We start from the raw sequence: 21,796 nt of genomic DNA on the forward strand, positions 1-21,796 counted from the left end.
GGTCCAGTTCTGCCCCTTGAAGACTCTAGTGTGACACCCCAGACAGAAAACAGAACGCTGTTGACTAAAAGTTCAAAGTTTAATCCAAATTCAGACAGTGTTTGGAAAAGCAAGTCATGGCCGCGGACATAGGTCCCTCCCAGGTCTCAGGTTGCTCCCCAGACCCGCAGCAGGTGGTGCCCACACGCACATCCCACCCCCGTGCCCCCCGGGCTCCGGCGTCCCCCTGGGCAGAGGTCAGAAGCTGGACTGCAGCAGAGTGACCCGTAGTGGCCACGTGTCCTCCTCGGGGCTCAGCGCAGTAGGGGAGGGCCCGGAGCCCCAGCCAGGCTCCCACACGCTGCGCCCACTACCTGGGCGGGGGTCGTCGGCCACCGGGGACCTCAAGGCAGGGGTAGCCTGCGGCCTGGGATCCGATGAAACCATGGCGAGCGGGTCCCCCCGGGAGTCCAGCTGTCCACCTGCACGGGGTGCGTGGAGAAGGGCGCAGTTCGGGGTGCAGCACCGCGCACCCCCGGGCCCTTCCTCCCTCACCACCAGGTCCAACAGACAGCGACCCCCAGCGCCCTCCCAGCCCCTCACCTAGCATGATTTTGTGCCACTGGGACGCCTCCGTGGCCAGGGCTTGTGAGAGGCTGAGGACCCGCTCCCGGTGGCCTGCGGCCGTCGGCGAGGAAGGGCCAGGGTTCCTCGGACTAGGAGAAAGAAGGGCTGAGTGGGGGGCGTGTGCGGTGAGGACGGCAGTGCCGCGTCTGCTTCGGGGAGTTGTAGTTCCCCGCACGTGTGTTCCGGAGGCATCAAACTGGGCACGGCGCCCTCGCCGCCCGCAGCATGATGGGATGTGTAGTCTTTTTCCACCCACGTGCCGGGCACTATGGCATTTGTAGTCCAGTCGCTATGCCAAAGGGCAAAGGGTTGGTTTGGAAGGGTATGGCCAGGGCAGTTGTCACTGTTGGATCTAGCGCTTTGTGAGTGTCTTACAGCTGCCCCGGAAACCCAGGTGTCTTTAGGTTTGTGTTTCGTGACTGCAGTCCTCGGGAGGCCTCAGGAACTGCCTGCCCCTCCCCGTCTGGCGCCTGGGCTCGCCCTGCGGGTCCTTACCTACTCCAGGACCCCGAGCTCCGCAGCCATTTCGTGGTTCCTGTGTGTCCTAGGCCAGGCTGAAAAGGAACTGGGGCATTAGAATTCCTGACCTGGAGGCCACAGCCAGAGGGGAGCCAGGGGGCTGCCATTTTAGACTGGGAAACTGAGAGTCAAACTCCCGGCAGAGGACCCACCGCGACTGCCCAGTGCCCCTCACCCTTGGCTCTGGGTCGGGCTGGCGTCTGGCTGGAGTCAGAGCCCTCCCCAGGGTGAGCAGTCGCGGGGAGGCCGGACGCAAGAGGGTCCGTCCATGTTCCTGGTTCCTGCGCATGCGTTCCAGTTGCTCCTGGGCACTCATCCGAGGGCGTGCCACCGGGGCCTGGGGCGAAATCCAACGAGAAGAAACTGTCAGGCCCCAGGACCCTGAATTCACATATCTGGAGACATTGTGGGTCTCGTGATGTACAGAGGTGAGAAGGGGATACCCCAAAGTGGGACTAAGCGGCTGGTGGCCCCCACAGCTGCTCTCAGCTGGAATGGAGGGAACAGAGCAGGCGTGGGGAGGCACTGGCCGCAGGCTGGGTGCCCTTCTGGAGAGCGAGAGGAGGTGGGGGTGGATTCGGATGCTCAGGGTGCCTGCCCACAGCCTGGTCCTGGACATTCGCCCTTCCAGAACTGTGAGGCCATGAACAACCCACTGAAAGAAAAGGGGGACGAGGCAAGTTCAGTGCACTGGCATTGGGGCCAGCCTTTGGGGCAGGGGATGCCTGTGGGAAGCCTGTGCTCCTTCTCTGAGTGCCCGGGCGCCAGGTCCACTGCCAAGCTCAGCTGCCTGCCAGCGTTCCCCCAGGGAAACAGCAGGAAGGGCTAAGGCAGGTGAATCGCTGCAGCCTTCCCAGAGACCCGCTCCTGGTTTTGGCCTGGCCCAGTTCTTGCAGGTGGACTTTTGGGGAGGAAGCCAGTCACTCAGATCTCTCTCTGGGGGCTAGCATTGTGGTGCTGCAGGTAAAGCTGCTGTGTGTGATCTGCTTCCAATGCCCTCCCAGTTGGAGGCCTGGGAAAGATGGCCCACATGGGAGAGCTGAATGAAGTTCCTGGCTTTTGGCTCCTAGCTATGGCCTGGCCGCCGTGGCCATTTGGGAAGTGAACTAGCAGATGGAAGATGTTTGTCTCACCCTCTCTGTAATTCTCAATTTTCAAAATAAATCAATACACATTTTTTTTTTTGTCACTGCTTTTCTGCCTGTCAAATAAATGGATAAAAAAGAAACTTAAGGCCCGGCGCGATAGCGTAGTGGTTAAAGTCCTCGCCTTGAACGCGCCGGGATCCCATATGGGCGCCGGTTCTAATCCCGGCAGCTCCACTTCCCATCCAGCTCCCTGCTTGTGACCTGGGAAAGCAGTCGAGGACGGCCCAAAGCCTTTGGACCCTGTACCAGCCTGGGAGATCCAGAAGAGCTCCTGGCTCCTGGCTTCGGATGGGCGCAGCACTGGCCATTGAGGTCACTTGGGAAGTGAATCATGGGACGGAAGATCTCTGTATATCTGACTTTGCAATTAAAGTAAAATAAATCTTAAAAAAAAAAAAAGACACATCCCTAAGGGGACCCTGTAGATGGCCTACCTTGGCTCCTGGCTGTGGAGAGGCAGAGCAGGGACCCTCTGGGCTGGACACCTGGGACACTTTTGGAGACCCAATACCTGCAAGAATGGAATGTTCTCGGTGAGGTTGGGGACACCACGGGCCTCCTGCCCCAGCAGCATGCTCACCTGCACGAGGGCTTGCCAGGTCTTTGTCAGCCCCCGGCGGCCTCCCCCAGTCCGCCTCTGGAGAGCGTGGGGAGCTGAGGTCCGAGGATTCTGGCAGGCTCTGGAAGGGCCAGGAGAGGGGGACAGACTGTTACGACCACAGCCATTTTTCAAGGCCGTAGCAATGGCACAGTAGTTTCACCCACTGCTGGGGATGCCCACATCTGGTACTAGAATTCCAGCTGCTGTGCACCTCCAATCCAGCTTCCAGCTAATGTGCCTGGGAGGCAGTTAGGTGGCCCAAGAGCTTGGATTCTTACCACCCATATGGGAGGCCAAGATGAAGTTCCTGGCAGCCAGCTTCAGTCTGGCCTACGCCCCACTATTGAGGACATAGGGAGAGTGAATCAGTAATTGAAAGATCTCTCTCTTCTCTCAATCAAATACATAAAGTAGATCACACGTGCGCGCGCACACACACACACACGGTCAACAACTGATGACAAGGCTAGCTGAGCTGGGATCTGAACCCAGGTTGAGACCCACTGTCTGATGGTCAGTGGCTCTAGCCCAGCCACGACCCTGCGGTTCCTACTTCCCAAGGGCTGACTCTGGGCCAGACACTGCCCAGCCATCAGCACTGCTCCTGCAGGACCCCGAGAGACGAGAGTTATGATCAGTAGGGTCATAAATGCTCCCAAGAGGGGCCAGCGTAATGGGTCAGCTGGCTAATCCTTCACCTCCAAGTGCTGGCATCCCATTGGTTGCTGGTTCATGTCCCAGATGCTCCACTTCCCATCCAGGTCCCTGCTTACGATCTGGGAAAGTAGTAGAGGACGGTCCAAAGCTTTGGGACCTTGCACCTATATGGCACCAGAAGAAATTACTGCCTCCTGGCTTCAAATCAGCTCACTTGGGGAATGAACCAGCAGATGGAAGATCTTTCTGTCTCTCCTCTCCGTAAATCTGTCTTTCCAATAAAAACAAATGAAAAAAAAATAGTCCCAAGAGGTCAGCATGGCATCACACACATGGATTCAACCAGACGGAACTCCCAGGAAATACGTGTCTGCACTGAAGGTGTGTGGACTTCCTGTCCAATCATTCTTTCCTGAACAGTACGGGCAAGGAGGACCATTGAAGAGCTTTTCCGCGTGGTCAGGAACCACAAGTCATCTCGAGACAGTTTTCCAGCCACTTTGCCAACACTGCCCAGTGTTGTTCAAGAAGCCCAAGCATCTGTGGCTGCGGGAGACCCTGGAACCTGGCTGTGCAGTGTGAGTGGTGCACAGCCAAGTGAAGAGCTCCTGTGGATAAGATGCCTTGCCTGACGCTGGTTATCTGGCCAAGTGCAAGGCCAGCACCCTGCTAAGGGCTAACCTAGGAGACAGGCGGGAGGGGTGGGGTGGGCCAGGGGAGAGGAAGCAGTGTGTGTGTGTGCGTGTGTGTGTGTGTGATGTCTCACCTCCCTCTCTGACGACTCCTCCCCTTGGAGCGCAGGGGACGGGGAATCAGGCTCGGGATGAGGGGGTGGCCTCCGGGGGCTCCCCAGACCTGCCAGTGTGTCTTCTACCATCCACAGCTGCTGCTGGGCCGAGGCTCGGTCCTAGGGGAAGGACGGAGTTTTCTATTCAGAGGTGGAAAGATGCAAGAGGCGTCAGAGACTGCTGGTCCTGACATCAGACTGGCCCAGCCCTGGCCTTGGCGGCCATTTGGGGAGTGAACCAGTGAGGAAAAGAGCTCTCTCTCTCTCTGCTTCTCCTTTTCTCTCGGTAACTCTGTATTTAAAAGCAAACAAATACACATGTGCTGTCTGATCCCTCCAGAGTAGAGTGCACACCCTGGCTGCTGAGAGCAAAGGTCACGGTCTCACTAGCTCACCGCTCGCGTCCTGTTCGCCGTAGGCTTGTTACAGCCAGCAGATCAAGGGGCTTCCCCCGCTTCTCACTGAGTCTTTCTCATGACAGTGTGTTTTCTTGCATCCATGCCTTTATTTTGTTTAATATGGTGAACCGTGTGGTCTGATTTCCAAGCGTTAAGCTAACCTCAGATTCCTGGGTGATGAACACTGTTCCCTTTATGTTTGCTGCTGTCCAGGGGTATTTAACTCCAGCAGGTAGTAGAAATTAGGAGGAACTGGGAGGGGCTTAGAGTGAAGACAGTGGGGTTTAAATCCGTGAAGAGGTACTTAGTAGTCGGAGTGAAGGTTGGGGTCGGCAATATGGCTCAACTGGCTAATCGTCTGCCTATTAGAGCTGACATCCCATATGGACAGTTATTTGTGTCATAGCTGCTCCACCTCTCATCCAGCTCCCTGCTTGTGGCCTGGGAAAGCAGTAAAGTACAGTGCAAAGCCTTGGAACCCTGTACCCACATGGGAGACCTGGAGGAGGCTCCTGGCTCCTGGCTTTGTATCAGCTCAGCTCAAACTGTGGCAGCTATTTGGGGAATGAACCGGTGTATGGAAGATCTTTCTCCATGTCTTTCCTTCTCTCTGTAAATCTGCTTTTTCAATACAAATGAATCTATATATATATTTAAGTTAAGGTCTTCCAGTAAACATACATGATTTCGAACCCCATGGCTTTGTGTCTGCAGCTCAGCAGTGGGCTAACGTTTTAGCAATGGAGCTTGAACGTAAAGATTGGGTCTGGAACCTGGAAGTCCAGTGGGTGCAGGGAACACAAAAGCCAGGCCACAGATGGCAAAGGCTGCACATGTCCCATGGAGACCAGGCTGAGAGGCTGTGATGACATGAGCAAGGCTTGGCCCCAGAGCAAGAGGAGGTTGGGACCAGAGGGGAGGGTGGCTCCGGCTGACTCTGACCCAAAGGTAGGGCCTGAGCTCCACAGCGCCCTCAGCAAGGACAGACAGGGAGGATCCCCCACCTAGAGGACAAGATGTTTCCGGAGGCGCTTGGAGTGGAGCTGAGGGGCTTGGGGCCTCAGCGGAGGGAGGTACCTGCGGTGACCCCAGGTGCAGTAGATACTCCAGCGTTTCTCGCAAGGTGCCCAGCTCCTGCTCCAGGCCACTGTAGATGTCCCACACCCGCTCTCGGTCCTTGGACCCCAGAACACAGGAGATACAGGTTAGCGCTTTTCCCCCACAAGATCTTTCAGTGTGCCATCTGGGGAGACCCGGGCACCCATTCCCAGGGGTGGCTAGACAAGCCCAGCACCTGTAGAGTTCCACTGAGCTGCCCATGAGGACTGAAGGGGACACCCCTGTCTCCTAGGGTGCTGCCTGAGCCCCACCAGCATGCAGAGTCTATGGAGCTAAGGAACTGTGGGGACAGTCAAAGCCACAGCGACCACGTGCCCCTGGGCAGCACCAACTGCCTCACAACCAGCGACCGTCACCATGTAGCTAATACCACTTCGCACACGCGCACTGCACGCTCGGCAGGTAGGCACTCCCGAGTGAGCGCTTCCACTTTAGCCATCCCAACAACCAACTAAGTAGGTCAATATTTGTCTGCTTTATGTGCAAGTCATCATGATAGCCACGTGACAGTTACTTCACTACATTTTAAGTATTCATTAACTCATTTACATATATACATGTAACCTTCGCAACGATCTTACAAAGAAATTGGTATTTGGGGGATGCACCTGAACGCCCAGAAAGGTTAAGTAGCTTTTCTAAGGTCACTCATCTATGTAAAGCTGATGGAAATCTTGAGAAATGTTTAGGGCCTGGCACAATGGCTCAATTGGCTAATCTTTCCCTTTCAAGTGCCAGGATCCTATATGAGTGCCAGTTTGTGTCTTAGTTACTCTGCTTTCCATCCAGCTCCTTGCTTGTGGCCTGGGAAAGCAGGAGGATGTCCCAAAGCCTAGGGACACTGCACCTGTGTGGGAGACCTGGAAGAAGCTCCTGGCTACTGGCTCCCACCTGGCCCAGCTCCAGCTCGCAGGTAGTAGTGACCCCTGGCTCCCTTCCCCAGCCCCAGAGGGAAGTCCAGTCCCAGCAGGCTGGGTCCATCACTCTCCCTACAACCTCTTCAAATGCTAAATTGAGCTGTGATTGCCTGCTTGTCTCCTGTCTGGGACAGTCCAGTGGCTAGAACATAAAGAACCTCCTCTCCTCTGACCCCAGGTCTCCCCAACACGGACCTCCTGGGAGCTCAAGCCCCTTCCTTGAAGCTCACCTGAGTCAAGTGACAGAGGGTGGCCCTCACACTGACCAGTCGGTCCTGTAGGAGGCGCTGGCGGCCCCAGGCCCTCCCGGGAGCCCCAGCCTCTCTGGTCGCCTGGCCCAGTTGCTGCCGGGTCAGCTCTAGAGCTGCTTCAAGCTGCTCCTGCAGTCAGAGGCAGGTAGTGAGCCTTGCGAAACCACACCCAGGCCCAGGAGAGTGTCTCCTGCCCACCGCCACATCCTCGCCATCCGCCAGCGATCCTGACTCCCGTGGTCATGGAAAGCGCTGGACCAGCACCTTCTCCTCCTGCCTCTGGTCTATCTCTTCCTGCAGCCGCCTCAGGAGACGGTCCTGCCCACATAACTTGGTCAATAGAGTCTGGAGGAAAAAAAAGGGACAGAAGCTTTCCATGGAGCCTTCTTCAGCCCCTTCCCACCACCATCTAGAACATTCTCTCCCCTAGGAACTCAGGATCTGGGAGAACTTACATCTGTCTCCATACTTTGCTGGAAGGTTGAGTCCAAGGGGGGACCTGGCTGAGGAGGGGGAAGAGAATCAAAGGTCAAAGGGCACACAGAGATCGCCATTGTAACACACCCACGCCCACCTCCTCAACCCCAGCTAATGCACAACCTTCTGCTTATTAGCTTCCTTCTAAGCTTTAACTAAGCCCCAAAAGACCTCAGATGGGCTCAATGGGGTCAGATACTGACAGTAAATATCAGAGGTCAACTGTGACCTCCGGGGTTGGAAACAGCACTGGAGTTACTGACCAGAGCTGTGAAAAAGGAAACGAGAAGGACAGGAAGTAGAAACACAGACCACCCTTATCAGCAGATCTGTGTCCCTCTGCCCACAGGACCAACAGAGTGAAGGGGAATCGCAGGGTTGCCAGATGTGACGTGGAGGGACATAAGTGAGCGGTGATACTCCACGGCATTACTGACGATGCAGTGAGGACATCAGTAGCCATTTGAATGGCTTTGGAAACCATCAGCTTTTCTCCAAATGAATGCAAAGCAGGATCTTGAAGAGGTGTTTGTTCACCCGAGTCCACAGCAGAATTACCGACAGTAGTCGAACATAGATACAAAGTGTCCATTCAGGGATGCATGAATCCATCCAATGGGCTCTGTCCCCATAGATACCATTCCTAAAAACAGAAAATCCTGCTTCGCGAAACAAGGAGGAAGCCTGCAGAGCCTGTGCTCCAGGAAAAAAGCCAGTCCTCCCAAGATGGATGCTGCACAATTCTGTTTATATGAGGTAACAGCTAATCTCGTAGGAACAGGAAGTAGAACACTGGTTTCAAGACGTGCAGAGCAGAGATGTCCCAGGGAAATCACAGTCTTGCAAACTGCACAGCGCACTGCACCCTACGCAGGGCATAACGATGGGCACGGTGCAATGCCTCGATTGGCTAATCCTCCCCTCACAAGCACCGGATCCCTTAGGGGCACCGGTGCGTGTCCCCGCTGCATCACTTTCCATCCTGTCTGTGGCCTGGAAAAGCAGCAGAAGATGGGTTGAACCCTTGGGACCCTGCACCCACGTGGGAGACCCAGAAGAAGCACCAGGCACCTGGCTTTAGATCAACTCAGCTCTGGCTGTTGTGACCATTTGAGGAGCAAAACAGCAAATGGAAGACTTTGTAAATCTGCCTTTTCATTAAAAATAAGTGATTTTTTTTTTTTAATGAACTACAGGGGGCTGGTCTCGTAGTGCTGAGGGTTGAGCCACCATTTGCAACACCAGCACTGGTTCAAATCCCAGCCGCTGCACGTTCAACCCAGCCACACCAAGCATCCCTCCCCATGGCTGTGTGTGGCCACTCCACAGCACACTTGGACAGGGGTCCCCACAAGGCCTACTTTTACAGAATGACAGCCCCTCCCACCACCCCTCTCTTGCTACGAGAATTTCTTGAAAGCCACAGAGGGCTCCTCAGGCCCTCCCGAGCCTTGAAACCAGGAAAAGAGTCACCCCTGCCAGCTGAAAGCCCTTCATCACTGTGCCCTAGAAATATATATTCACATATGTCTACGTCTCTGTCTCTCTTCTCTGTAAATGTGCCTTTCCTATAAAAATACATAAATCTTTTAAAAGAAATTTCCCAGTCGGGCCAGGTACAGTAGCCTAGTGGCTGAAGTCCTTGCCTTGCATGCACTAGGATTCCACATGGGCACCGTCTATGTCCCAGCTACTCCACTTCCCTTCCAGCTCCCTGCTTGTGGCCTGGGAAGGCATTCAAGGATGGCCCAAAGCCTTGGGACCCTGTACCCACGTGGGAGACCTGGAAGAGGTTCTTGGTTCCTGGCTCCGGATTGGCTCAGCTCTGGCTAGTTGTTGCAGCTACTTGGGGAGTGAACCAACAGATGGACGATCTTCTTTCTGTCTCTCCTTCTCTCTGTAAATCTGACTTTGCAATAAAAATACATAAATCTTGAAAAAAAAAATCCCCAGTCTTCCTTAAGCACTGTAGGTCAGGGAGTAGATCCTACATAGGACAGAAAGCAAGGGGGGTGCTGTGGAGATTGGGGGTGTCCCAGAATACCTACCAATAAAACCATGGAGGCCCGGGTCCCAGGGGGGCGCGGAGGGAGCTGCAGGTAAGTGGCAGAGCCGGAGGGGACCTGGAACGAGTATGAGAACAGAGACGCTCAGACATGGCCTGCCTTCACAGCCAATACTGGGGCAGCCATGGCCAGAGCTGCAGTGTCTTAGGAGGCCTTTGGTGGCACCAGGGCGACCCAGAGGCTGTTGGAGGGACTCCCCGAGAGGACAGAGTGGACGGGCAGCGTCAGCAGCCCTATTAAAGTGCTGGCCGCCATCCTGGCTTCCGTGTTTCCAATCCAGCTTCCTGCCAGGAGCCTGGAATGCAGCAGCTGATGGCTCAAGGATTTGACTTCCTGTCACCCTGTGGGGGGCTTCAATGGCCTGGCCCAAGCCCCACTGGCGGGGAGTGAACCAAGGAATGGGAAGTGCCTCCTCTCTCTCTCATTCTTTTAGATAAGTAAATCTTTTTGTTTGAAAAATGAATTTTCAGAACAGGCACAGTGGCTCAATTGGCTAATCTTCTGCCTGCAAGTGACAGCATCCCATATGGGCACTGGTTCCGTCCCAGCTGCTCTACTCCCCATCCAGCTTCCTGTTTATAGCCTGGGAAAGCAATGGAGAACACCCAAAGTCTTGGGACCCTGCACCCGCGTGGGAGATCCTTAAGAAATTCTGGTTCCTGGCTTCAGATCAGCTCAGCTCAGGCTGTTATGACTATTCAGGGAGTGAATCAACGGATGGAAGATCTTTCTCCCCATCTCTTCTCTCGGTAAATCCACTTTTCCAATGAAAAAAAAGAAGAATCTGTTAAAAAAAAAAAAATGTTCTCGCCTGGCCACACAGCCCCAAGGGCTGGTAACAGTTATGTATATTTTGAGCTACACTCCCTTGATGCTCAGAGAAAACAGCAGGGGACCAACTGGGGAGGTTCTCAGACTGAGTTTGTCAGACTGTCTTGGACTGCAATCCCCATGGTGTTCAAGGAGAAAAGGCCCGGCAGGACACCGCCTTGCCTGATGGGAGTCTATTCCGTCCCCGCTGAGCCAAGGGTGATCTTCACGTACCACATTACCCCCAATGCCTAAGGAGCACACACCCCAACACCGAGAGGCGTCTGCCCTCCGCTCGCCTGTGTTCTGGGCTCTGGACTGCAGGGCTGGGGGCTCCTGGAGGACCTTCCTCCTGCAGGCTCCGACGAGGGTCCTCGGCGGGGAGTCGAGGGCCGGGAGAGGCTCTGGCGCTGGGGGCCCCACTCCAAAGCAGGCCGAACATCGATGCGGCTCAGTGGGGTGTGCGGTCGGACAGGGGGTGCTGCTTCTGCTGAGGAGGGAGGAGGTCGCCGCACGGGGGCCGAGCGGGGACGCGGGAGACTCAGAGGGGACGGAGGGCGGGACAGGGGTGTGAAGAGGCTGCAGGAGGAGAGAGGCGGGACACTGAGTCAGCTGGAGCGCGCGACCCACGCCTGCCAGGGCACACCCACCCACCCACGACCCGCCAGGGCAGCCCCAAGGACCTCCCTCCCCGGGGCCTCAGAGGCCCTCAGAAGGATCCTGAGTCACTGACTATCGCTTCCTGGTGTCTGCATTAGAACGACTTCCAGGAGAGGACCCCTAGGGTGGATAACCCTTCTGCTCACAACGCCCCTGACAACACGCCAGGCCCCGCCCCGCCCGCAGGCCACGCCCTCAGGGCGCCAGACCACGCCCCTCGTAGGCCCCGCCCTCGGGCGCATACAGGCCCCGCCCTTCCCGCAGGCCCCGCCCCTCCCGCAGGCCCCCGTCATTCCCGCAGACCACGCCCCTCCCGCTCCCGACCAGACCAGCAGGACTCACTCCGGGCTTCCCGCCCTCCGGGCGCGCGGTCCGGGCTGCAGGTCGGCTGTGGGGCTGGGGGTGCGCAGCCGCGGCCGGCCACGGCCTCTGGAGAGTCGAGGCACCTCCGGGGACTCGGAGACTCGCCTCTCTTCCCCTCTGCTCCCCTCCGGGGAGCCGCCCGGGCCGCCGGGGCCCTCCGCAGGCTGGGCACGCGCCGGGGACCTGGGTCTCCCCCTAGAGAGCAGGGGCACAGAGGTGTCACCTCCTGGTGGAATGGGGGCCGCCTCTGCCCTCCTCACAGGAAGAGGGCCGGTGGGCTACCCGAGGGACGGAGGCCCTGAGTGGGGAAGCCATGCGTGCTAGGCCTCAGCCAGCCAGGCGGATCCAGGTCCACCCTGGGAACCGGAACGGGCGACTCTGAAAGACCATCAGTCACGTTGTAAAAACCTGACCTCGCCTCCCAGCGGACCTGGCTTAGGTGGCCGCCTCTGGAGAGAGGCTTCTGAGGGAGCCAATCAGATGACTGGAGGGGCGGGAATGGCATGGCAAGGAGAGTCTGATTGGAGCGCGAGCCTGGGGGCGGGGCTTTGGTGGGTGGGCAGTGCTGGGTGGGGTGGGCAGTGCTGGGTAGGGTGGGGTGGGCGGGGCTGGGTAGGGTGGGCGGGGCTGGAGGGAAAGTCTCTATGCTGATTGGAAGAGTTCTCTGGGGGTGGGGCCTGACTGGCCTGGGGTCCAGGGCAGGAGGTTTGAAGCGATAAGATTTCCTCGGGAATGGAGGTTCAGGATCAGGGCCCCCGGCCTGGGCCTCTGCTCACCCATCGTCCCCCTCCGCACGGGAGGCCCTGCCCAGTGCGCGCAGCCAGCCCCGCAGGTCCTCCAGTGTGTCCGCGGCCAGAACGTACGTCCTCATGCCTGGGTGCTCGGCCTGCGGGAAAGACAGGCCTTGGCACCGGGCTTGGGCCTGGAGGACGCCACCCGAGACCCTGGCCCTGACCTTGGATCTCCATCCCTCTCCAGTCCCCCGGGGTCGGGGTGGGGTGGCCCCACTCACCGTGAAGGTGAAGCGCCGGCCTCGGGGGGCGCCCGGCCCATCTGGCCTGACACTGTAGCTGGGCAGCAGGACGCTGCCCAGAACACTTTCCTCGCGGCTGTCTACAAACAGGGGGCTGGGGTCACACGGGGAGCAGGGAGGGACCCATCCCCAGGAGCAGCTTGGGCACTGACCCTTGTAATAGAAGAGGCAGTGGCCCGAGAGGACGAACCAGCGGCGTTTCCAGAGCCGGAGTCCAGAGCTGTCCTGTGGGTAGAGGAGGGAGGAGACGGTGACACGGGGACAGAGGTGGGCAAAGCAACAGACAGAGACCCAGAGAGAGAGAGACAGAGGGCTATGTGGGGAGATGGATGGAGACCTACTGAGGGGGGACTGGAGACAGACAGAGGCAAGGTGGGGGTTCAGGAACAGCCGCCCCAAAACAGGGAGGGATGCAGCCACGTGTTGGAGGATCGTGGCGGGACGTGTGTGTGGGAGCAGAGCTGCCATGGATCCCGGACACACCAGCTCAGGAGTGACTCCAAGGCCGTGGCTGTTAACCCAGGCCCTGGGACAAGCTGTTCCCCGCTGGGCCCCTCACACTGCTCATCTGTCAGTTAGGGCTCGTGAAGTCATGAGGACGTGTGAATGAGGTGATGCAGCCCACGGAGCCAGGGGCTTTCACTCTTTGAGGATTTATTTCATGGTATTTGAAGAAGAGGAATCTTGTATGCACGACTTCACTCCCCAAAATTCCACAGTAGCTGGGATTCGGCCAGCTTCCCCAAGCCGAGAGCCCAACCGGGTCCCCTCCGTGGGTGGTAGAGCTTGCCAACACCCTGAGAGTAAATCTGGAATCTCCTGCCCCACTGCCTACAAAGGAAGCTGGAATATAGGGCAGAATCAGAACTCCAAGTCAGGTGCCACGAGTGGGGTGCGGGCATCCCATGCCCAGTTAAACCACTGTGCCAAATGCCCATGCCGGTCCACTGTTGCTTTACAGCCACTTCCTGTTCTCTGCAATGAACTCCGGGCTTCTGTAGTTACTAATTACATATCTGCCTCTGCTCCCATCTGGCATGTCATTTATATGCTGCGTGTCTTGGGACCGGGAACATGGTTTGTGCCACAGAAGTTGTCGTTGAGTGAACGGATGAAGGAGCCAGCGTATAAAATTAACCAGACAAGGGGAGAGGCAGGGATGACAGAACGGGGTCGGAGGTGGGGACTTAGAAGGGGAGCCGCAGTGGACAGGCAGAGCCCCCACCTACAGTGGCCCTGTCCTTCCCCACTCACTGTACCTGCTTGTGAAGCCAGCCACGGATGTGCACGGGCAGGTTGGGGTCCCTTCTGAGAGCATTGCCCCTCTTCCCAAAGGCATGCACCTTATTGACCGCCCGGGTGGGCTTCTGAGGAGAGAAGGGGACAGAAGTGAACAGGGGCCTTGAGATGGCCTGAGGAGGCGTGGCCGCAGGCCCTCCCTCAGTCAGCTGCCCTGCCCAGGTCAGGGAGCAGCCGGGGTGGGGCATCAGTGCACCACTGACAGACACAGGGGTGGGGATGGGGGTGTGGGAGGAGGAAGGTGTTCCGAAGACCTTCCGAAGAGGCTGCGGGAGGGAGTTTGGGAATCTGGAGTCTATTCTGCAGAAGGGACACCTTATCCAAGGGAGCCATGGGTGTGGCACCTGACCCGGAAACACTGGTGGGGAGGAGCCACAGTCAGTCAGCTGAGTCCCTGCCTTGCCCAAGGAGCCACATGGTGACACTGCCCCCGTGACCACACACAGGCACAGTGCAGTTTTCAGGTCCTCCCCACAAACCCCGAACCACTTTGCTCAGCTGAGGCTGCCCGCCCCCATGTACACAGATTCCCTGCCGGCTGCCATCCTTGGAAGTGATGCCGGGGTCGGGATTGAGTCTTAGGACCCTGAACTTGGGGGATCTGGGAACATACGAACAGGAGTGCAAGGAGATGAGGCTCGGAAGGGAACTCCAGGCTGTGGAGACAATTCAGTACCTCTGGGCCCTTAGTGTCCCCCACAACCACCTAGAGGGGCCTCACGGCTAGGGAATAGCCCCAAGTTAAGCAATGGAAGTTGCTTCTCTGGTTTAGAAAGGGAAATCGGAGGGAGGGTAGGGTCGGAGCTGGGCTGGGGGCCGACTTGGGAGCCTACGGGGTCAGCCAGACCCCACTGCCATCGCTGGTCCTTGACAACCACAGTCTTCCAGGTGGCTGAGAACTGAGCGCCAGGAAACAGGGGGAACGGAAAGCCCACTGTTTCGCCTTCCTCCCAGGCCCCACCAGGAAGCTCAAACCTTAGTGCTGAGGGTGCTGAGCGAGGAGATGGTGGAGGCGCTGCTGGCAGGGCTCAGGCTGCTCCAGGGCCTGCCTTCCTCCATCAAGGCCATGGGGAGGGGAAGAAAGGGGCTGTGTTTCGGTGGGTGACCCTGCTGGCGACCGAGATAGGTTCAAGGGGTCGGAGGTCAGAGGAGGTTCAGGAGAAAGAGGCTGTTGTTTCAGGGTGTGGGGGGCTGGGGGTGACTGCATACCGAGAGCCATGCCAAGGGAGGTAGGCGGCAGAGGCAGCTGCGGGGAGGGGGCAGCTGTCTGCGGGCCTGGCCAGATCATAGGGGCCCCTTTATTCCTGCTCATTGTGCCGGGGCCAGGAATGTGACCCATTCCCTGCCTCCTTCCGGCTGCACCCCAGCTACCTGGCTCCTGCTGCCCCATGCCCATCTCCAGTCCCCCCAGGGCCAGCTGTCTGAATCAAGCTGGTCACCACCGCAGCAGGAATGTGCCCCAGCCAGCCCCTCCCGCCCCTCACCCTCCAGCCCAGCTCAGCCAGGGCGCTTACCCAGCTGGGGGGTGCCCAGCAATAGGAGTCTCCCCTCCTTCGTGTCCCTCGGGAACTGTCTCTCCCAGGCCTCCGGCCCTCTTCTCCCCCCTCTCACTCGTCCCCTTCCTGTCTCTTGTCTCCTGTCACCCCTCACTCCTCCTCACTCACTCTCCCTTTCAGAATGCCTGTCCCCCAGTTCACCTTCTACCTCTGTCTCTCCCAGCCTCTCTCTCTCTCATTCTGTCCACTCACAACCACCCTGTTTCCCAGCTTGTCTCTTTCAGAGTCACAATTTCTTCCTTAACATCTCTCTCCTCCCTCTCTCCCTCTCTCTCTGTCCTGCCCCCTCCCTCTCTCTGTCCAGCTCTCTCTCTCTCTGACCTGCCCTGTCTCTCCCCCTCACACCCCCGCCACCCACACGTCCTCTCTCTCTCTTTCTCTTTCTCTCTCTGTCCTGCCCCGTCTCTCCCCCTCACACTCACTCTGTTCCGATTCCCCTGGCTTTCTCTTCCTCCCTCTCCGTTTCTCTTTCCTTTCGGCTAGTCTTTCCCTGCCTCGCCAGCCGCCCACACCGCTGTCTCCCCTCCCAGTCCCAGCTGTCCCCGCCCCTTCTGGCTTCCCCACCACAGCCTGACCCCTGCAGCTCTGCTGCCCCCACAGCTGAGGGAGGGGCTGGGTCCCCTAACCTCCAGGGACCCTATGGGCCATGGCTGTGGGAGGATGTGCCCTCCGTGTTTGGAGGGCATTGGTGCCCTGAAGGGAGGGCACCTGGGTTTTACACAGAACAGAGACTCAGCCGCCTAAAGTCCTGGGGTGATTGGGGTTGGGGTTGCAGACTCCTGGGCGCCTGGGAAGGTGTGAGTCGGGGACTGCTCAGGGCTGCAGTGTGGCATTGCTTGGGTGGGGCTGGACCGTGGCTCATCCCAGCTCCCCAGGCAGAAGGGAGTGGCCCGGATTCCTGGAGTCCCGTTGGGGCAGGGTCAAGTGGCCGGTGCCAAGTCTCCATCTCAGATCCAGATGGGAATTCTGTTCCAGATCAAGGATAACTCCCTTGGGAGGGAGACGGGGCTTCTGGACCTCTTTGATTATGGATCAGGTAGGGGAGAGGGACAGGACATGAGCTGCATCAGCCACACCAAGTGTTACCAGCCATAACTAAAGTTTCCACCCCAAAAAGTCATGTTGCAAAGACGTTCACAGCCAGGGTAGGCACTATGCCGCCACCCGGAACACGCAGGTCCTGTGTCAGAGCTGATCGGAGCCCTGGCTCTGGTGCCAGATCTCACATCTCTGGCTCCAGTCCTGAGTGCCCAGCTGGGGCTCCAGCTCCCCGCTGATACACCTGGGAGGCAGCAGAGGATGGCCCAAGTGCCTTCATCCGCTTGGGAGACCCACATGGAGTTCTTATTTCTGATTTTGTCCTGGCCTGGATCTGGTTATTTTCAACCATCTGAAGAATGAATCAGCAGAAGGAAATATACATTTATTTATATATACGGTTATTTTTATATATTCCCACTTTCTGGTGCTCTTTTAAATACATAATTAATACATATTTGAAGACATTATCATTTTTAAAGATGTATTTATCTTTATTGGAAAGGCAGATTTACAGAGAAGGAGAGACAAAGATCTTCCATCTGCTGATTCACCCCCCAAGTAGCCACAATGGCCCAAGCTGAGCTGAAGCCAGGAGCCAGGAGTCTCTTCCGGGTCTCCCACGCAGGTGCAGGGTGCCAAGGCTTTGGGACATCCTCCACTGCTTTCCCAGGACACAGGCAGGGAGCTGGATGGGAGGTGGAGCTGCCGGGATTAGAACCAGAACCCATGAGATGCCTACACTGTAGGTGGAGGATTAGCCAGCTGTGCCACCGTATGACCTAGTGATGTGAATTTCAACATGAGTGCCCAAAAGTTATCACCTGAAAAAAAGTGGTAAGTAAAAGAATTGTAATTTTTACTTTAATTTCCACGTAAATAAGCAGCGTGTTGGCTCGGCTTGAACCCAGTGACACGAAGGCATGGGGTCATGCCTGGGCTTGGGCAGGAGTCCGAAGCCCTGTCCGCATGCACCCGACCTGCTGGGCACCCACTACGCGGCCAGGGCGGTCGCAGTCGCCGAGGGACCCTCTTTGCAGTCGGGGTGGGCTGTGAGCCCCCGGGCAAGCCTCAACTTCCTCATCTGTGCAATGGGAGCAGCAGGGGCAGGTACGAGCCGCCAGCCACCGCCGCCCAGCGCACGGGCTCGCCCGCCGCCCGCCAGGTCCACGTGCTGGACGGGGAAATGCCGCCCTGACGTCCCGGACGCATCCCGGAATCCCCGTCACTAAGTTCCTGTCTCCATCTTCACTTCCCCACCCACCACTGCCGTGCCCTTTCGGAACTCCGCCCCTCCGCGTGACGTCAGCGCGCCGCGAGCGCGTGCCTATAAAAGCCCGGTGCGCGCACGCCAACAGCGTGATTCCCAGGCCGGAGGAAGATTACATGCCAGACGCCGCTCGACCCCGCGCCCCGCCGTCGATCCTCGGAGTTGTCCACGCCTGAGGGCGACATGAACGCGCTGGCTTCCCGAGCCGTCCGCACCTACGATCGCTTCTGGCAGCCCGAGCCGGCGCTCCTGCCCCCGGGGTGAGACGCACTTCCCAGTCGGTGAGTTGGGGAGGCGTCCGTCGGGTTCCCTCCAGGGAGTCGGGGGGGCTGGGACCGGACTCCCGGGCTCCCTCAACCTCCCACTCCGAGATGAAGTGGGTTCGAGGCCGGAACGCCTGGGTCCTGAGCAGGGGACTCTGGGGGATGAGGCGTCCGGGAGACAGACCCTCGGGTCCCCCCAGTGAAGAAACCTGGAGGGGGCAGGGCCTGAAGGAAGCCAGTCTCCAAGGAAAGAATGTCCTGGGGTTCTTGACTTGTCATCTCTGGGGAGTGCGGACTGGTCTTTGTTCTTGGTCCCTAGGACTGGCTCTAGAGAAAGAAGGATTGGGGGGGGGTCTCTTGGGTCTAAGACAAGCCAGAACTAGGGACCCAGACTTGTGGGTGAGAGGAGATGGGGATTGAGGCCTGGGGAGGGGCGTGGCTGATACCAGAATTTGCGGCAGGCATGCCTGGGTTGCTATTTCTGTGGGTATGACTCAACAGCCGTGACCCAATTGGCCCCAAATACCATCCCTATATGGCTTCTAAACTTAGCCCTTCTCTCTCCCCCTTTTCCAGCCCGGACAGATGGCTCCAGGCCAAGTACCGCATCATGGTGCCCCCTGGAGGGACAGCCACCCCTTCTTTCTCCTGTCCCCACTGATGGGTTTCCTCAGCCAGGCCTGGAGCCGCCTGCGCAGCCCGGAGTTCTGGCTTAGAGAGGCAGTGACTGGAGAAGATGGGGTTGCAGCTGGCCTGGAGGTCAGAGCCATGCCTGCTGTGGCCTGGAAGGCTGAAGGCCACCCCAGAATGCAGGAAGCGGGTGGAGAGGCAGCCCGCCGGCCCTGCCCGGAACTGAAGGCCGGCAGTCCCCTCCCTCAGTGCTGGGGACTTGATGAGGAGGAAGCTGCCAGCGTCCCCAGAGAGCAGAGAGGGGCCCTCCCAGCCAGCCCCTCGGCCCCCCTGGGCCCCAGCCTGTGGCTGAGAAGCCTGCAAGGCTCCGATAAGAACTGTGGGGAGGAAGAAGGGGGAGTGGCCCCATTCTGTGATCCCTCCTCAGGGTGGGAGCCCAGTCCAGGGGTGGAGGAGCCAGAGGGTGAAGAAGCTGCTAGAAGCACGAATCCCCCCTTAACTCCGGGGTCATGTGCCCCAGGGGAGGAGGAAGGTCAAGCCACGGAGGAAGAAAACCAGGACGTTGGGAAGACCTCTGCGTTGGCCTCATATTCAGGCGCCAGTTCCACAAGGGAAGACCCTGAGGAGAGAGATGGAAGGACACAGCAAGCAGTCGGAAAAGGAGACACTGACCCAGAGCCAGGCTCCTCGGCGTCCCAGCACAAGGCTCTGCTCACCGCCTCGGCGTATCGGTCCAGCAAGGACCTGGAGGAAGATAACGAGGAAGAGGAGGGCCAAGCTGTGGGGACAGCTCAAGCTGCTTCATCCACCTACCCCACAAGTGCCTTCCTGAGGGCCTGGGTGTACCGGCCAGGAGAAGACACGGAAGATGACAGTGAAGACAGTGACGAGGGATCAGCTGAGGAGGAGGGAGAGGCAGAGGGTTCCCCCACAGCAAGTGCCTTCCTGAGGGCCTGGGTGTACCGGCCAGGAGAGGACACGGAAGATGACAGTGAAGACAGTGACGAGGGATCAGCTGAGGAGGAGGGAGAGGCAGAGGGTTCCCCTCCTACCCCCACAGCAAGTGCCTTCCTGAGGGCCTGGGTGTACCGGCCAGGAGAAGACACGGAAGATGACAGTGAAGACAGTGACGAGGGATCAGCTGAGGAGGAGGGAGAGGCAGAGGGTTCCCCCACAGCAAGTGCCTTCCTGAGGGCCTGGGTGTACCGGCCAGGAGAGGACACGGATGAAGATGAAGACAATGAGGGTGCCGGAGCTGACTCAGCCACAGCTGAGGGAGAGGAAACGGCTGACTCAGACCCCCAGCCGTCCCTTGGGAGCCCGAGCACCCTCCTCAGGAGGTGGGTGTGTCTGCCTGGAGAGGAAACAGAGGAGGAGGGAGCAACTGAGCCTCGTGACACCTTCCAAGTGGCCATCTACCTACCCGGCGAGAAGCCACCACCTCCGTGGGCACCTCCTAAGCTGCCCTTGCACCTGCGTAGGCGGCTCAAGGTCTCAGAAAACCCCAGGCGGAATCTGAACCCCGAGAGTCCCCTGGCCAGAAAGGTGGGTGCCGAGGGCACAACAGGTCCCTTGAGACTTGGGGGAACAGGCTGTGGGTTGGAAGTCCTGGGCCCCCTGATTACACAGGATTGCATGGGAACTCTGCAGGGAGAGCTGTGTGTACCATCACGCAATGCTGTGTAAGAGGCTTGGCTCCTGGCAGCCCCAGCAGCCTGCCCCTTCCTCCAGTGAGTCAGAGGAGAGGCCCTCGGGGGCAGGCAGGTGTGACACAAACAGCAGGCGTGTTCCTGTGACTAATTTGTATTTGGTTCTCTCTCCCCCCACCCTCCCTGGCTCCCTATGTCTGTCCATCTGTCTCCAGGTGCACTTCTCTGACAAGATCACTGTCCATCTCCTGGTTGTCTGGGCAGGGCCAGCCCAGGCCGCCCGCAAGGGCCCTTGGGAGCAGCTGGCCAGGGATCGAAGCCGCTTTGCCCGCCGCATCAGCCGGGCCCAGGAGGAGCTGGGCCCCTGCCTCACGCCAGCTGCCCGAGCCAGAGCGTGGGCACGCCTCAGGAATCCACCCTCTTCTCTGGGCCCCATACTCACCCCTACCCACACCTTGTCTTCCTCCTCCATATCTCCTGGGTCCCCAGAGCGAGCCAGGCCCCTGAGCCAAGCTGTGGCCACACCCTCTCCCTGCCCACCTGGTGAAGCCACGCCTTCTGGCCTGGGTGTCAGTGGGAGGCGTGGCTAAGACCAAGTGTTTTGTTTGTGTGTTATTTATTCAATGTTTCTTTATTTATTTATTTATATTTAAAAAATAAAGACTTCAGGTTGGTAAGAAGCAGTGTCTGTGTGATAGAACTGCCATCCTAACTCATGGGCCCTTGATGGGTGGGAAATGGCATAGCAGCAGGTGCTCAATGAAGGATAAGCTATATTTCCCAGTATCCTTTGCTTTGTCATCTGCCAATGTTCTTACTAAACTTGGGACAATTAGCTCCTCAAGGGAGCTGAAGCCTTGATTTACTAATCCCTAAAAATAAAATATTAAGCTCCAGTTGTTTATGCTTTCCTGGAATTTTTTTGTTAAAGTTTGAAAGAATTACAGAGAAAAGCAAAGAGAAAGATCTTCCATCCACTTGTTCACAAATGGCCACAACGGCTAGGGCTGGGCTGTGGTGAAGTTAGGAGATGCGGGGCTCCTGTGGTGGCAGGGGTCCTAGGAATTAGGCCATCTTCCATTGCAACTGGCTAGGCAGCACAGAAGGCGAACCAGTGCTCACGGGATGCTTGCATTGAAGGGCATGGCTTAGCCCACAGTGCCTGCCATGACGCTGGCTGTACCACCATGCAGGCCCTCCGCACCTGTTCCCAAATCTTCAGGTTCCCTGTTCCTGGAGGCCTTTGTATGCTTACTGGGGCAGTTCTCTGTTGTCCGACTGCATATTCCTATATGTGCAGACTTGGTTTCCTTATCTATAACTGATGTACATAACTTAGGGATTGTAAGATCCCAAGGGAGTTGATGCGTAAAACAATGTTCATTAAATAAAGTCATACAAATGTTAGGAGTGTAAGCTATTCTGATTCCCGGCTGCCCACTGAAGTTTACATAGCTTGGAATTCTCTGATCGATCCATGAGTTCAAGCAAGGTGCGGGGTGTGCAGGTTGATTGTGCCTCCTTCCACAGACTGGGCAGGCTCCCTGCCACATGATCCTCTCACTTGCCGCTCAAGACTGCCACTCCCAGCCTTGACTTGCCAAATCACTTCTCAGACCCGTGCCCTGCCCCAAGCCAGCATACTTGAAGCTCGGTGTCCTTTTTCTGTGAGCAATTTG

General features: G+C 57.8%; 2 protein-coding genes across 4 annotated transcripts; one reads left to right on the forward strand and one right to left on the reverse strand.

Annotated features, from left to right (window-relative positions):
• Nucleotides 1-162: 162 nt before the first annotated feature.
• Nucleotides 163-15,516, reverse strand: PLEKHA4 (pleckstrin homology domain containing A4). 3 transcript variants are annotated; one of them, XM_058674279.1, is made up of 20 exons: nt 15,226-15,516; nt 14,687-14,818; nt 13,672-13,779; nt 12,565-12,637; nt 12,392-12,492; nt 12,156-12,265; nt 11,359-11,574; nt 10,623-10,935; nt 9,529-9,603; nt 7,459-7,506; nt 7,268-7,348; nt 6,983-7,132; nt 5,794-5,892; nt 4,298-4,438; nt 2,854-2,953; nt 2,708-2,784; nt 1,301-1,462; nt 1,102-1,160; nt 583-695; nt 163-461 (listed from the first exon to the last, which is right to left on the reverse strand). In XM_058674279.1, the coding sequence occupies exons 2-20, from the start codon at nt 14,777-14,779 to the stop codon at nt 238-240; spliced, it is 2,343 nt and encodes a 780-aa protein (XP_058530262.1). In that variant the 5' UTR covers nt 14,780-14,818; nt 15,226-15,516; the 3' UTR covers nt 163-237. The 3 variants fall into 3 exon arrangements, with proteins under 3 accessions (XP_058530262.1, XP_058530261.1, XP_058530263.1); XM_058674278.1 differs by having other exon boundaries at nt 14,687-14,821; XM_058674280.1 differs by lacking the exon at nt 5,794-5,892 and having other exon boundaries at nt 14,687-14,821.
• A 2,132-nt stretch (nt 15,517-17,648) lies between these two features.
• On the forward strand, nt 17,649-20,797 carry PPP1R15A (protein phosphatase 1 regulatory subunit 15A). Its single transcript, XM_058674292.1, has 3 exons — nt 17,649-17,856; nt 18,415-20,013; nt 20,333-20,797. The coding sequence occupies exons 2-3, from the start codon at nt 18,424-18,426 to the stop codon at nt 20,705-20,707; spliced, it is 1,965 nt and encodes a 654-aa protein (XP_058530275.1). The 5' UTR covers nt 17,649-17,856; nt 18,415-18,423; the 3' UTR covers nt 20,708-20,797.
• The last annotated feature ends 999 nt before the right edge of the window (nt 20,798-21,796 follow it).

Source organism: Ochotona princeps, chromosome 16 (assembly GCF_030435755.1).
Source record: "Ochotona princeps isolate mOchPri1 chromosome 16, mOchPri1.hap1, whole genome shotgun sequence".
Classification (NCBI taxonomy): domain Eukaryota; kingdom Metazoa; phylum Chordata; class Mammalia; order Lagomorpha; family Ochotonidae; genus Ochotona; species Ochotona princeps.